Source organism: Harmonia axyridis, chromosome 5, assembly GCF_914767665.1.
Source record: "Harmonia axyridis chromosome 5, icHarAxyr1.1, whole genome shotgun sequence".
NCBI lineage: Eukaryota > Metazoa > Arthropoda > Insecta > Coleoptera > Coccinellidae > Harmonia > Harmonia axyridis.
In genome coordinates this window covers 2,980,261-2,996,008 of record NC_059505.1, presented here as the reverse complement: position 1 = coordinate 2,996,008, position 15,748 = coordinate 2,980,261, and the positions used below count along the sequence as shown (strand labels likewise).

Genomic DNA, 15,748 nt, shown 5'->3' with positions numbered 1-15,748 from the left:
TTTTCAATTGGCCTAATACCTACACATGAAATTTTAACTACATCTAGCAAATACTTCTCGAGATATGTTGATCTTTTGATAGAAAAATAATACCTTAGTACGATCAAATGTTACCTACAATCATTCATATTTTCTGAGTACATTCCAGGGTGCTTTGTGCCATTAGGGTCATGTGTTGCACGTGGGTGTAAAATTAAACAATAAATAACTAGGATTCATTTATTAACTTTGAAATTCTGAAGTACTACATTCAAAATTTCCATAAATATTACAATTTTGGGATAATAACAATCAAATATTATAAATAAAATTTCTGATGAAACATTCAAAAATTTCTGACAAGGTCTACATATTTTCAATTAAAAAGTACTACTTCCACTGGATAAAACTTTGGTCATTGAATCAAAGAAAAATTGAAGAAAAAAATAACAAAAAATAAAATATTGAATAAAATAAAAACAAAAATAGCGAAATCGACTCTACCTTTCAAAATGGACTATTCAAGAATATTTCTTAACTGAAGTTCCCGAACTTGATGGAGCATTCAAGGAACTCAGATCACCTGTAATACACGGAATGCTGGGTATTTGAAGTCCTTGTTTCGAGAAGCCTGAGTAAGAACTCAAAGGTTTCAATGGAGAAGGCAAATCTTCAGATTTTGAAGGCTCTTCATCCAGTAATGTTTTGGAGTCCTCGCTTTCTTCTTGAAAAGGTGACACGAAATCATTTTTTGGTTTGTTAGTGCCTGAAGCGAACACATTAGATGGAATTAATGGTTCTTGTGTTATTGAACAGTTAGACTCGATGGGACTAAACGGATCAGGTGTTATATTCAAAGATTTCCTTTCGGGTGTTATATCATCTCCAAGGCTATTCTCACCGCTCAAATCGGAGAAATCAATGTCATAATTTATCTTCGAAAGGCCTAATGAGTTATGACTGTTATCATCGGGAGTATTTTCCACACTTTGAAGATCAGACTCCGATTCAACTTTTACGCAAGGTGTAATATCTAACTGTAAATTAGATTTGTTATAGCTGCTAAACTGGCCTATTTCTAGATTTTGGTGATAGTAACTGGCTTCAGAGTCTTCAGGACCTTCTACACCGAGAGGAAAAGCTACAGGATTAACACTGGGAATAGCTGTATTTTGGGAATCCAGAGATATCGTTATTTTTCTTGGTTTAATGATCAATGGTGTCCTATCTAGGACTTCGTTCACAGTCGTATCCAACTCCACCTGCAAAAATGAAATTATTTTAATTTCGCTTCCTGAGATTTTTATTTGGTTAAACTCTTCAACTGATGACAACTATTATCCTGCGAGAATTTGAACCTTGGATTATTATTACCTTGTTGTGCAATTATTGCTTTGAAATCTACCTAAAGTAGAAGTATTGTGGTTTATTTTTGTGATGAAAACAATTTTCGTTCACTACTTCAAAAATTTCCGCTCACAAAATAGATTTCAAATCATTCGAAAGAGCTATTGTTTCGTGTATATCTGTCTGTGTGTCCGCAAATCCTTGTAACAACCTTAGCTATGATACTTATCTGATTTTAATGAATTTTGGTATGGGTATCCTTGCTGGGCCTTGGATGGTCCCATAAGATGTTTAACTTTTTCAGATATATGGATTGAGAGGTTTATAAGCAACCATGACAAAGAAAAATTAACGTGCTATCCGAATATCACCTTCTGCTAGTCCGATTTTTATCAAATTCTTCACTACTTACTAGTCAATTTTCAATGTTGAATATTGAAGATTTTTTTTTGAGTATTCTTTAAAAATTGTAAAAAGTAATCTCTGTTTCATATTGAACAACATGATTAGAGCATAAGGTTGGTCAATCATAGGCACAACCTGTGTGGAATAAAATAATTTCTCTAATTATGTGGCAAATTTGTTCCTTCAGCTTCAGAGTAGTAAACATAGATAGAGGGAGCATATGTCATTTTCAGTAAGCAAATTTTGTCCCCAACATGAACTATCAAATTTGACATGAAGCGCGCGAAAATGAAAACATATCAGTGATACTATATTTCACTTAAATCGCGAGTTTATCCACAAAGAACACACTACTTATGTTCCATAGTGAATCAGCGTTTCATATTAACTCAAAATATATTGAGATGAATACCTAAATATATCAGAAATTCAGAAAACAAACTTCGAGCGCGCCAAACGACGTGAAACAACAGATGACACTAGAAGAGCAAAAGTTGCCAAACCTTAGATTTCAGTAGGTAGCTACAGAAAATAATAAATATTCTGCTTATTATAAATTCGACAATTAGGAAAAATATCAGATTCCAAATATTCAAATTTGCACTCACTCAAATAAATATATTTCAATCAATAAAATATACATCCATGATGATTTAGTAAAATTGTGGATTTGAATATATATCACAATCCGACAATGTAATCTGATAGCGTATTCGACTGGTTGCACCAGTTCGAATTAATTCGAGCTGAATATGTCATTTAGCTCTACAAAAATTCGAATTTATTCGAACTGGTGCTGCCAGTCGAATACGCTATAACCATGTTGGGGACATGTAAAAATTACGTATACTCCCTTTATCTATGTTTATTACTCTATGATTCTGCCTAACCAAAATCGTAGGGAATATCTCAGTTGCAAACAGATTTCATGGTTATATTTCATTATCGTATGTTGGTACTCAGAACTCTCCTGTTGCGGATTTATCTATTATCTGTCAAATTTGTGATGCAGAAAACAGTTCTGCCACCAACATTTTTTAATGAAAAAATCATTAAACGCTATTTATGGAAATAATTTCAATAGAAATCCAGTGAATTAGAGATAATAATGTATAATACTAGTACAGAAGGCTCATTCTAGCACTCGTTTCGAACTAAATAGAGTTGGAATAATTTCTTCGAAACAGATAATGAAAATTTAAAAAATCAGGATTAAATCGAACACAGCCAAAGAGTATAATTTTGAAGGGGTAGAAATGGGATACTTACAGTACGATATGGATATTTCTTCTTATTCTCTATAGCATTCATTTACCTTGAATTTCTCTATTTCTTCCCTCATAGCCCTGGTGCTGTCTCCAACTGCAGACGTTCTGACAGTTAGATCTCTTAAGATGCCAAGATGTTCTCGGAGCTGGTGCATGCCTTCGCACGCAACCAGAGCAGATTCCCATGCACTGATGCAAGTAATTTCTCCGGACATATAACTTTCAAACTCCTCTTCTGGCATGTTCAATGATTCAGCGGTTAGATTTTCTATGAACGAAACGGCGCAACACTGAAAAAAGGAAATAATACAAATATTGCATTGATATTGAAATGAACATTATGATCCAATAATCTCAATTCTCAGAAAATATTCAATGTAACTACTCATCTGAAGGGTTTTGCAATAAGAGGTTACATTTAGAATAGCCCGCTATTTGGACAGCTGTCACTTTTGAAGCTGTCATCTTTTGACATTTGACGAGTAAATACTACGCCAATACTAAAAATCGAATCAATCACTCCTCAATAATGCACTGATTTTTCTTTAAAATACTAGTTTTCTTGTAATATCAAAATGAAACCTCTTATTGAAATACTCTTTACAAGTTCAAGTACTGTAAGCCAAGAGCTAAACATAGATGCTTGAAATCCATACTATCAAAAAAGAAAAAAAATTTGGGAGGGCTGAATACATTCTTTGCTTAATTGATCTGCTTGCTTAATTTAAAAAAAATTCGTGTCATCAACAAATTTTTGATTGTCTTATCTTCAACGAATTTAATATAATTATTATAAAGCATCCAAAGGACTTACCAAATTGGTGAAATAGTATCCAGCTTCACCTTTCATAAGTCTAGCATCATTACAAAACCTCGTACAATATAAAATGTTGCTTTTCAACCTAGCAGGGTTTGCCTTCAATACAACAAAGATAAGTGCTGGTAGAAATTCATCAGCGCTAACAGGGCCTCCTCGACAATGTTTCAATACCTCGACGACATTCCTGCAGCATTTCACCACACAGGTCAGTTTTTCCAACGGAGATTTCATGGAATCTATTCCCAAAAGGTCTGCGATGGCCGTGTAAACAAGGTCGCGAACTTCAATGCTTGTTTCATTGATACAGCTGTCAAGATGATGTGCGTTCACCCAACTCAGTTGGCGGATACGATTTTGAATTGCCAAGTCCTTTTCTTCATCGTTTGTTGTTTGGGGGCAGAATAAAACACTGCAAAACAGACAAAATTATAACAGCATATTTCTCAAAAAAAAGGAAGAACTTAGGACCAGTTCCATAATCGAAAGTAAAGTTTCCTTTTCCATGAGAAGTCCCCTTTACAAATGAAACATGTTCCATAAACCAATTTTAAAGTTGAAGAAAGCTTTGAAGTGTCTTTCATCATATATTGAGGATAGCCCTTTATGGCAAGAAAAAGGATCCTTTTTGTTCAAGCATACTCTATGTCTCAAAACATTACCTCGGTTTGGAAACTTGACAGTTACAAATAAAAGGAAGATTTCTCTAAAAAACGGTCGCATTATGTTTATGAAACCCAAAACACTTTCTCTTTAAAGGCGACTTGCTGATAAAGCAGTCTTTATCAAAAGGAGTCTCATTGCATAGATTACGAAACTGGCCTTTTATATTTGACATAAATATTCACCCACCTGTATAAAAGTGTCATAACATATTTCTCAAAGAAATTCAACAAATGTTCCTTTTCTTCAGGTTGCAAATCTCTGTATACTTTGGCTGTGTACAAATTTTCATTGAAGGAGCTATAATACTTTTGTACAACATCTGAAATATCATCGATAGGCTTGTTCACATCGGCATCAATTTTGATCCTCTTGATAAAACTCTGGGCGGATTTGAAGAAGTCATTTTTCAACGATTCTCCATACTCACTGAATTTGATCATGTATTCTGTCATAAGTTTTTCAGCATCTGGATTGTTGTGCTTCATTCCGGAAGAACGGTGCTGGTCGGCATCTGTAAAATGAGAATATGTGTGACTTTTGAACATTTCATAAGTGCCATTAGTGTACCCACCTTTTACATTAGAGGGTTTCCTGAAAAGCGGCAAAAATTTCGATTTTTTATCTGATTGCTGCCTCTTTTTTTCTTCAAACTTCGTAAAAGCGTTGGATGGTTGTTTTTGTTTGCTGGACCCCTGCTTCTTTTGGTCCATGTGATTTCTGAAGCATTTTGAACAGTAACCTGGAAGAGTGATTTTAATTTTTAAACCCAATACGAATTCATTTTCATTGAACATGAAAAAACCAAATGATCATATCATTGAATATCCAATGAAAGATACCTCTCAAGTTGCTTTCAATTATTTTATTATGGAAACATATAATTAAAGATGAGATGAAATGAGATAAAGAATCATTTTAATTCGTTATCAATGTTTTTCAGTGTCAACTTTTATTTAGAAACGATTCTTTTCCTTGGTTATCAACTTAAATGATATTATCGTTAGGTCAGTAATCTCTCATTAATTCCAATTACTGAAAGATTACTTCTTTAGAAATAAGCTGATCTTTGAATTGCATAAATAATCGATCAGGTGCTTATCAAAATTTGACCACAATATGAAGATAGAAATTTTCCAGTTTCAAACAAACAGTTTTTCTTTTTTGCCAACAATCAGTTATTGTCATAACCAATAATTTGGGTTCATACAGGGTGTCTCATTTAAAAGAGTCCACTCTCAATAACTCAACAATGAATCAGAATTTGTGAAAACACTCAGATAGATCAATTTTTGATGACAGGGGACATGATCTGGGATACAAGGCTTGTTTCTACTAGCAACCCCCTGGAGAGGATTGCATCCCCATCAGGAATTTGAATAGGGAAAGTGGGTAGTTCTCTCGGTAGTTCTGTAGCACAAATGTATGCATGGATTCAAATTTGTATGAACCTGCAGTTTGTGTTCTAATAAAGTGAATATTCACAAAGTTACAGGGTGTTTTTTATGGAATTATGGTACCGATAAAACTAAATGAAACTGAGATGTTCTAATTGTTCGTATAAAAAGAAAGGAAAATTTTTATTTTGTTTTATCCGAGGTTTTATCGGTACCATAATTCCATAAAAAAAACACCCTGTAACTTTGTGAATATTCACTTTATTAGAACACAAACAGCAGGTTCATACAAATTTGAATCCATGCATACATTTGAGCTACAAAACTACCCACTTTCCCTATTCAAATTCCTGATGGGGTTGCAACCCTCTCCAGGGGGTTGCTAGTAGAAACAAGCTTTGTATCCCAGATCATGTCCCCCTGTCATAAAAAATCGACCTGTCTGAGTTTTTTCATATAATTCTGATTCGTTGTTGAGTTATTGAGGGTGGAAACTTTTGAATATGTGACGCAAATGTACTTCATTAAAAACAAAGATTGAAAGTATATCCAGGTACTAAGAATCATTAACCAATTGTAAGCATGTGCCAAATATTTTATTGTTTCGAAAAACTGTTTGATCCCAAAGAATCATATGATGTTTGAGAAAGGATTAACATGAACAATTAAACAAGTTAGCACATGTATCTTTTCTTCTGTCGTACCTAGATATAGGCTATAAAAATTTAATCCAATTTTGATGACGAATTGATAATAATGATAAATGGAAATGTTCACAAATGGAACTTGTCAGCATGTTTCGAGCGAGTGAAAAGGTCAAGATGAATTTGATTCGACATTCATAATGAGATTTAAAAGGGATAATTATAAAAACTCATTTATTTTAATGAAATCGACAGGAGAAAATATAGATGCGAAACTGAAGTTAAAATTAGGGGGAAGAAATAACAGCAAATATTCAAAAACATTAAGCGAGAAATTATGTACGGGGTGGTCAAACAAGCGAGGTTAGCGGATATATCTCAGGATCCACTCATCGTAGAGACTTGCGGTAAAAAAATTTACCACTAAAGTGTACAAGAAAACACACTGGAAATTGTTCATACCTCTACCGCTAGGGTGCGTAATAGCTATCGTCGAGTAGAAAAATGAATTTTACTCGAAAATCTTTCATATAAAGTTGAAGAAAAAATATCATCACTGTAATCCTTGGAGAATTCTCTATCTTTTTGAATTGTCACTTTGATTTTACGACATCAAATAAGGGTAGAGAAAAGGGAGAAATCTGACTGATTGAAATGCCTGTAACATCAGTTTGGTTCAACATTTTCGAGCAAATTATATCTTGTCTGAGAGATTATATCTTGTTGATTGGAGACAAAATATACTCATGATAAATTTATTTTTGCTGCTTTCGATAGGAGACGCTAAGTCGGATGTTCATTGTTTAGTTCATTCTACTCCGTAATTTCATATGTAAGAATAGGATTTTCTTAACAGAAACAGAAGTTCCATCAAATTTGCATGAAAAATTTTAAGGTCGCAAGCGATAGCTTCAGGCGTTCTGGAGTTTTGGCCGAAAGAAGACACAATTTGGTTTTTCAGTGCATCAGTTGAATAATCTTTTTTCGGCCATAACTCCAGAACGCCTGAAGGTATCGCTTTGCGACCTTCAGATTTTTTCATGCCAATTTGATGGAATTTCTGTTTCTGTTAAGAAAATCCTATCATTACATTTGAAATTACGGAGTAAAATGAACAAAACAATGAACTTCTGACTTAGCGCCAACTATCGAAAGCAGCAAGAACAAATTCATCATGAGTATATTTTGTCCTCCATCAACAAGATATTATCTCTCAGACGAGATCTAATTTGCTCAAAAATGTTGAGCCAAGCTGAAGTTACAGGCATTTCAATCAGTCAGATTTCTCCCTTTCCCCTACCCTTATTTGATGTCGTAAAATCGAAAGTGACAATTCAAAAAGATAGAGAATTCTCCAAGGATTACAGTGATGATATTTTTTCTTCAACTTGATATGAAACATTTTCGAGTAAAATTCATTTTTCTACTCGACGATAGCTATTACGCCCCCTAGCGGTAGATGTATGAACTTGAAAACAATTTCCAGTGTGTTTTCTGCTACACTTTTGTGGTAAAAATTTTTACCGCAAGTCTTTATGATGAGTAGATCCTGAGATATAGCCGCTCACCTCGCTTATATGCCCACCTGTACAATAATGGGTAGCTACAAAGAGTACAAAGCATTAATTGATATCTCGAAAATCCGATCCAAGAATTTTAAAGGCTAAAAATCAAAGAATAATAATAAAAGAAATGTTTTCAAACTTGACGTCATATGAAGCTACGATTACACTAAAAAACAAGACTTTTTTGTAAGTAATTTGGGTATAATGGATGATTAATGTCAATAAAACGAATGTTAGAAAAAAAACCATAAAAGCACTTGAAAATAAACTGCAAATTTAGTTCGAAGAAAGTCGTAGATTCGACGTTGACTAGCATTCAAATGAATTTAAAAAAAAATTCTTACCTTCCCAATCAGCGTTGCCGAAATATCCACATCCACTCTTGCAAATCAAATCAGCCTGGTTTATCCTCAGCGATGGTTGCTTTGTCGCGTACATCATGTACTTGTACGACTTCTGCAAATTTAGAACACATATAGACATTTTGATCACTTTAAAACTACACTAATAAAATTGACTAGTCTTTAACTGTTTGTTTTTTCCTTTGTCAAGTTGAATTTTTGACTTGACCAAAATTGTTAACTTTATCCCATATCTTGTAAGAGAGAGTTCACAAGAAGCAAACCCTTAAAATCAGCAAAATCCGCAATAAGTTGAACCCAAAAGTTTTTTTTTTTGTATAATCTACCACGGTGGTACAAAACTGTGGTCGTGAGCACAGAGGTTAAGTTCTTTCATCAATTCGTGCGCTAAGTTCAGTTGGGGGTATTTCAAAAAATCGTGTTGAGGGTCCAGACTCTTGAAGTATCCAGATGACCTTTCACACATATGACAATTTAAGCCTTCCCCTGGATCTGCCATCGAGTATAGAGACAAATTTAGAATACACTTTTGAGAAACTCAGTTCGAAATATCACGAAAACTTTGTAGAACGCTCTTTCAGCAAAAACACCTGATAATTTCGAAACCCACTAGACGAAGAAAAAACGTATAACTGAACTGAATGAACAGCAATTTAATAAAACTGGAGAGAAGCTGACAGAACAGTACTATTTATCCTTTTTTGTTATCAGTTGTCACCTTAGTCAATTAAGCACTTGCTGGTTTTATCTCTGATATGTAAATGACAGGACAAAGGATAGGTACGTAGGTTTGCTTCAGAGATTAATGCAAGATAAGAAGTTTTCAGTAGACGATTTTAGAAATTTTGTGAACGCGTATATTTTAGATATAAAAAGTATATATTCGGGAGGTTTTGAGTAGCCGACAAAAATTGAGTTTTGATTATTTTCCAGATCAATAATAATAATAATGTGTAAATGAAATAAGAAAAATAATTATACTCATTAAAAACAAAACAAAAAGCGCATATTATAATAATTGAAATTTTGGAGTGTTTCAACATTTACAATTTGGCAGATCTTAATTAGAACTAATTTTTGCAATAACTATCTTTTACTATCAACAAATTTCGAATTCGCATTATGTAAGGATTACATTTTGGTAATGCTGTATTCAATTTTTGATCCTCTTCAAACTGAAGGGCCTGTCATATAGTTCAGAGTAATTCATGCAAATTCGGGTATTAACCATTAACAAAGGCATTAACCAAATGAAAAGAGCTATAAAATTGGGTAAAGATGAAAGAAAAAAGAATATATGGATATTATAGACCTGCTAGATTACAGGTTCTATTCGAAGGCAATATACAATATACAATATTTGGGAATGACAATAGTAAAGTTGTACCTGACCCTACATAAAATTCTGTACCATTTGTAGATCCTTCAAAATCCCAGGATAAACAAAAGTTCAAAACTGCATACATAAAATTTAAACCTTTCATATTGTGAATTTTTAAATTTTTTTGTTATTCAAACACAGATCAGTTAACTTATACCAAAGATTCTTGGGTTTTTCGATATTCCTCTTTCTATAAAATAACTATAGTAAATGAAACATTTTATCGAAAAAAAAGCCCTGTGATTGTTTGTTACACAATGCATAATGAGAGGAGTGTTTTTGCTTATCATTATGCTTAGAACGAGAAAACGAAAAAATGTTGATCAGAAGAAGATATAAAAAACTAGTCAAATAACAGTAAATCTAATTTTCCTGAGGACTTTGTAATTTAATTATTGTTATTACCTATGATTGGTATTCTCTTCGACAAAATCTTTTGAATAGCATATGATGATATTGTAAGGTTCCTAACAAGTTAATTAAAATAAAAGTATTCAAAGATAAAAGCTAAATACACTTCAATGTAATCATGCATATGATGATAATGTAATGTTCTAAACAAGTTAAAATAGAAGCATTCAGAGATAAAAGCTAAATTCAGTTTTCAAAAATAAAAATCAAAAGGAATAAACACTATATCTGTATGTGAAAGGTTGTGTAAGCCTAGAAGATGGATAATAATATGAACCATTATGAAACGATTATAATAAAAATTCTTTTTTGCAACTGAGAGGAGCTGGCTAACATAGAACTGAAATTAAGTTATATCATTCATTTTTTTCAACTATTGCAGCGTGTATAATGTGAGAGGCCAATTTAAAAAATTTAACTAATATGAAATAAGCTTTATTCTGTCTGATATAGAATTGATAATGACGATTGCTCTCTGGCAAATTCGAGAAAACTTTTGGCCTTCATATAACCAATCAATTTTTTTATGTCGTGAAGTCAAATCGGTTTTACTTTTGTTATTTTTGAAAAATAAGGATCAAACTGTAGATATAAGCAACACTTCTACTTTACCTAGAATTCAGATGATAAAAAAATTATTGTTTCACATGAGTACTCATCATTCTGAATCTGGGATGTAAACAATGAATTTAAGGTTAATAGAAACGTCAAAATTGATTTGTTTTATTTGACCTACTTTCTTCTTTTTGTTCGAATTCGAATAATTCGTTACAAAACCCGGAAACATTATAACATATTTAGTAATATCATACCCAGTTGTGCATTTAGGAGAAAAATATTATTTTTTTATGTTTAGGTAATTTAGATTCTTCAAATGTTATATTTTATGATTTATGTGAAATTTTTCACTCGAATTTATAATAAACAAGTATAATATCATTCAAATTAAAATTTTTTGATACAATTGAACGAGCAGAAACTTGTATTCATCAAACTATAACATAAATTATATCACTTACCCTACGACTGCAATTACTGCAATTCAAAGTGATGCAACACCATAAAGCATGCTGAAAATGAAAAAATATATTAATTTCTATTCATTCAAGTATATTGAAAATTAAAATATAAATTATTGTAATTTTCGCTCAAAATACCGAAGTTAATAACTTAAAAATGCAACAATATTATTTCAAAGTACTATATCTTACCAAAATTCTCATTTTGGATTATTATTCAATTTGAAATATTCCAAAAAAATATGTAGGACCTGCGAAATCACTAGAACTCAGAATAGAACTGAATAGATGGTAAATGTTTCACAACTTATATATACCCTTATAAATATATAAATTAATTGAGGGGAAATACCTCCGAAAACAACAAAATTTTAACAAAACACCTTTGATTGAACCATTGAACGGAAGTTGTCAACAAAGCTATTAGCATAGTAAAAGGAATTCCTTATACTATGCTATTAGGGAAGGTGTTACCCTATCTTTCGAAATATTTATTTTCTAAATTCACAATAATAGTATTAAACACAAATATGAACCCCGCGGCATAATAGAGTCCACTTGGAAATAATAAAACTATTTTAAATGGGTTTTTTAAAGTTCTTAGTTAGTTGATAAGATGAATGCTATACAATTCGGAAGGTTCATTAAATATCAATTGTAGGTTCCTGAAATTAAGCAACAAACAGATTTTTATTGAAAACAACTTCATAAAGAGTAACTAATAATTATACAAATATGCTTCAGCATATTTCATTTATAATAATTTTTTGATTCAAGTTATGATTCAACTATTTCTGTGAAAATTAGTTATTAATTTTATTTCGACTTAGGGCCGATTTCATCAACATCTATCTATCTATCTATCGGATCATCTCTCAGAAAATATTGTGGTAATATTATTCAATATTTATGCCCATTAACGAACTCAATCATATTTCTAGGTTTTTCTTTTGAGAGTTATCGTGTTTACGGACAAACAGAATTTAATTTGACCGCAGATTCATTATCAGTGAGTCGAATTCGTGAAATATAGACATTGTGACATTTAGTAGAGAACTCAAAAACCATTGGTTTTGTCGAACAATCACCGATCAGCAATTTCATTACTGTATAAGGAAATTTGAAGGACCATATTTTTGTCTTGAAACACAAGATGTTCAGTAACAACTTTTGATATAGTTCCCTACGAGTCAGCCCTAGTTACGCCACTGATTATAATTATTGGCAAACTTGATTGTTCACCTTGGCCTACCATATTTTGTTCTGTGAACTCTCTATAATGTTCATAGATTTAGAAATTATATTACTGTCAATGTTTTGTCTTTGACGTCTGTCTATTTATTTGAATTAAAGTTCGTTGTATTTTCAAAATATTGTTGAAAAATTTACGACCGAAAATGAGTATTCTTCGTGAAGTTATTGAGTCGGTTGAAGAAGTAGAATGGAACAATTACAACAAACGTATTCCTGTTCTAGTAAATGATGTACATTTATGTAGAACAGAAGTTTTTGAGATCTTAGATGATTTTTATCTGGAATTCATCCAAAAGCCTGTGATGATGCCTCAATTAGGAGATAAGTTATCCAGTTTTTTAAAAGAATTGGAAATCCTCAGACTTGGATGTGAACAAGGAATTATAAGAGAAATCAACTCTCCAAGGAAATACAAAGATTTTGAGACTCTTCTTGATACAGTAAAACAAACATTTGAAAGTTGCCAATTGGTGAGCAATTGCTATCAAATCCATGAAATGTTTGTGGATTTAGAGTCTTACAAAAATAATTGTGAAAAATCTCTGCAACTAATGAAAAAAATAAGGTATAAAATGGACAATACTGAGTCTGCTATTTTGCAGAGATATTATAGAAAACATTTCAAATTAATGGAATCGGCTGTGCTTCTTCGTTTTGGTAAAATACTGAATGAAAAATTTATTTTCGAAGTAAAAAAACAGAACACTATCAGTTACCTCAGAGTCATGAAACATATTACAATTGGAAATACAATAGAGTTGCTCTTATGGTATTTTAATCATATTAAGCAAATGAACGATTTGGTGAATTTTATATGGGAATTTCTCATTGTACCAATTGTAACTTGCAGTGTAACAATGAATTCTAATGATTCTGGAATTGAACTCAAAATATTGAAAAAGGAAGAACCTTATTATAAGGAAGTATTCAAAAGACTGCATGATGTAAATAACTTTCTGAAATGCAATTTCAATATTTGCATAGATAGTACAGGCAATGTATCACTTCTAGATTACATTGGAAATCACTTGAAAGGAAGAATTTCTTCACTTTTAATATCCAAGTGCCTTGAAAAAATCAGCAAAGATTTTAGAGATAATGATAGTTTAGATTATGAAAATATAATAATGAATGTAGAGAACCTTGTGAATGCTTTAAAAACAACTAAGTTAATCACTGACGATTCTTTGTTGAATTATGTTAAAAATCTTGAACAAATTCATCAGAGTAGAGAACAAAACGTATTCTTCACAGATATGAGAAACATATTATCTAGAAAAAATTATGATATAGTCAGGGTAGGTTCAGAATCAGTTGATAAAAGTGCCTTACCATCAATGTCAATTTCGAGTGTTGTTCAAGATCTTCAACAATTGATAGAAAAAATTCTATTGAAGGAAAAGGAGGATAGGGTATTTACTGATGGTGTTCTCAATATTTTGAATTTATTTAGAGAATATACATCAAAAGATGTTGAAGAAATGACTTCTCAAGAAGTTGCCCTGTTGTATAATAATTATATATACATCTCCTTTGAATTGAACTCTTCCAATACTCTACATAGTCATGTTATACTTGAAGATAATAGTGTTCCATTATTTAAAGATGAGTCATATCTATTTCAAATTGCTGGCGAAGAAATTTTGGATCACTTCTTAGTGAAAGAAAGAAAAAAATTAGAATTATCTTTGAATGAATTAGTTGATGAAAATAAAGTAATATCTTGTGAATTGTTCCAAACTACCTTTAGTAAATGTCTTAGACAGATCGAGTTATTGGCTGAATCTTGGTTTGGTTTATTGTCAAAAACTAGTTTTAATAGATATATAGGTGTTTGTTTTGATGTAATATGCAATTTTCTGATAAAATTCATTTTGAAATTTGATAACAGTATTGATGAGGATTTGATTGTTCTAACTTCCAAAATTTTCAACTCTATTTTGAAACTTATTGAAAAATACTTTGTAGATGTAACAGATTTAAACAAATTCATTAATTGCTGGAGCCAATTTGAAGCTCTTTCATATGTATTGAAATTCGATCTAGTGGAAATACAAATCAACAAGTTATATGTGCCCCTAAAATCAAATTTCAATCCATCTGTAGTTAAACAAATTTTTAAAGCAATTTTTGTTGAATCTGAAAGGAGAAATGCTTTTCTGTTAGATTTGTATAGTTGATATTGGGGTAGAAATTATATAAATTTTTTCTAAAAGGATCGTTGATTATGACATGATGTAGAGTTGGGACTATGGATATAAGTAACATTGTTAAAAATTTATTTATTTTTTTATATTTAAGATTATATAGTTGAAAAATAAAATATTCTATATTTCAAGTGTTTATGGAAAATCTAATATATATTTTTGAGATGTCTTTGTAATTGTCCCTTACAATATTGCTTTTCTATAGGTTTAGAGAACAGTATAGTATTAATGTCATCCAGTTGTTGATCATGTTTTTGATAAAATTTTACTAGAAATTTATTCAAGGTCTGGTTTTTTAAAAAAATCGACCGTATTTTTGTCTTATTTAAGGGGTTTCAAGATTGTAGATTCTAAACTAGGCATCTTTTCTCACTACAAAAATGTTTCCACCCACTTGAAACAACTCTTTACAAAATTCGGAATATCCCAGTTTTTGGTTGCAAAGCATGATACCTTGTAAATTTTTTAATATATCAAATTTGATTCGAATACAAAAAGGTTTCTAACGAAAATTCCTCTCACAAAATATGAAATAACTACTTAGGGGCATATAGAAAGGAACTGATTGGAAATGAGAATTTAACATGAAATATTCTTCATAACATCAAATTTTAAAGTCGATCTGAATCAAAAACTTAAATATTCTTGGTTTTTCCGAAAAAAATTACAAAATTCGTAATATCTCAGTTTTGGGGCATGTGAGGGAGAAACCGATTGCAGATAGATATTCAGCATGGAAATTCGACAATATAACTAAATTTGAATTAATCCGATATTAATTCCTTTTTACGCAAAATTCCACAAATCAAATTATATACATAACAGCTCCAAGTTTTCTCAGGAAACATCTTAGGGCGAAGATGTTTAGGACTGAAGATTCTGATCTGATCAGAAACTCTTTTTGTGAAATATACCACCAAATATACCAAATATATATATATATACCATACTTTTTTGACGGATGCGATAAATTAAAGCGCATCCACCATACTGTTATTCCAGAATTCTCTTATGTGGCGGCATCTAGGA

General features: G+C 31.5%; 1 protein-coding gene across 2 annotated transcripts; it reads right to left on the bottom strand.

Annotated features, from left to right (window-relative positions):
- Window positions 1-205: 205 nt before the first annotated feature.
- On the bottom strand, window positions 206-10,963 carry LOC123680128 (rab5 GDP/GTP exchange factor). 2 transcript variants are annotated; one of them, XM_045617838.1, is made up of 7 exons: window positions 10,852-10,963; window positions 8,430-8,541; window positions 5,054-5,221; window positions 4,669-4,993; window positions 3,814-4,228; window positions 3,047-3,289; window positions 206-1,241 (listed from the first exon to the last, which is right to left on the bottom strand). In XM_045617838.1, exons 2-7 carry the CDS (start codon window positions 8,524-8,526, stop codon window positions 501-503), a joined length of 1,989 nt encoding a protein of 662 aa, XP_045473794.1. In that variant the 5' UTR covers window positions 8,527-8,541; window positions 10,852-10,963; the 3' UTR covers window positions 206-500. The 2 variants fall into 2 exon arrangements, with proteins under 2 accessions (XP_045473794.1, XP_045473793.1); XM_045617837.1 differs by lacking the exon at window positions 10,852-10,963 and having other exon boundaries at window positions 8,430-9,107.
- Between the last annotated feature and the right edge of the window lie 4,785 nt (window positions 10,964-15,748).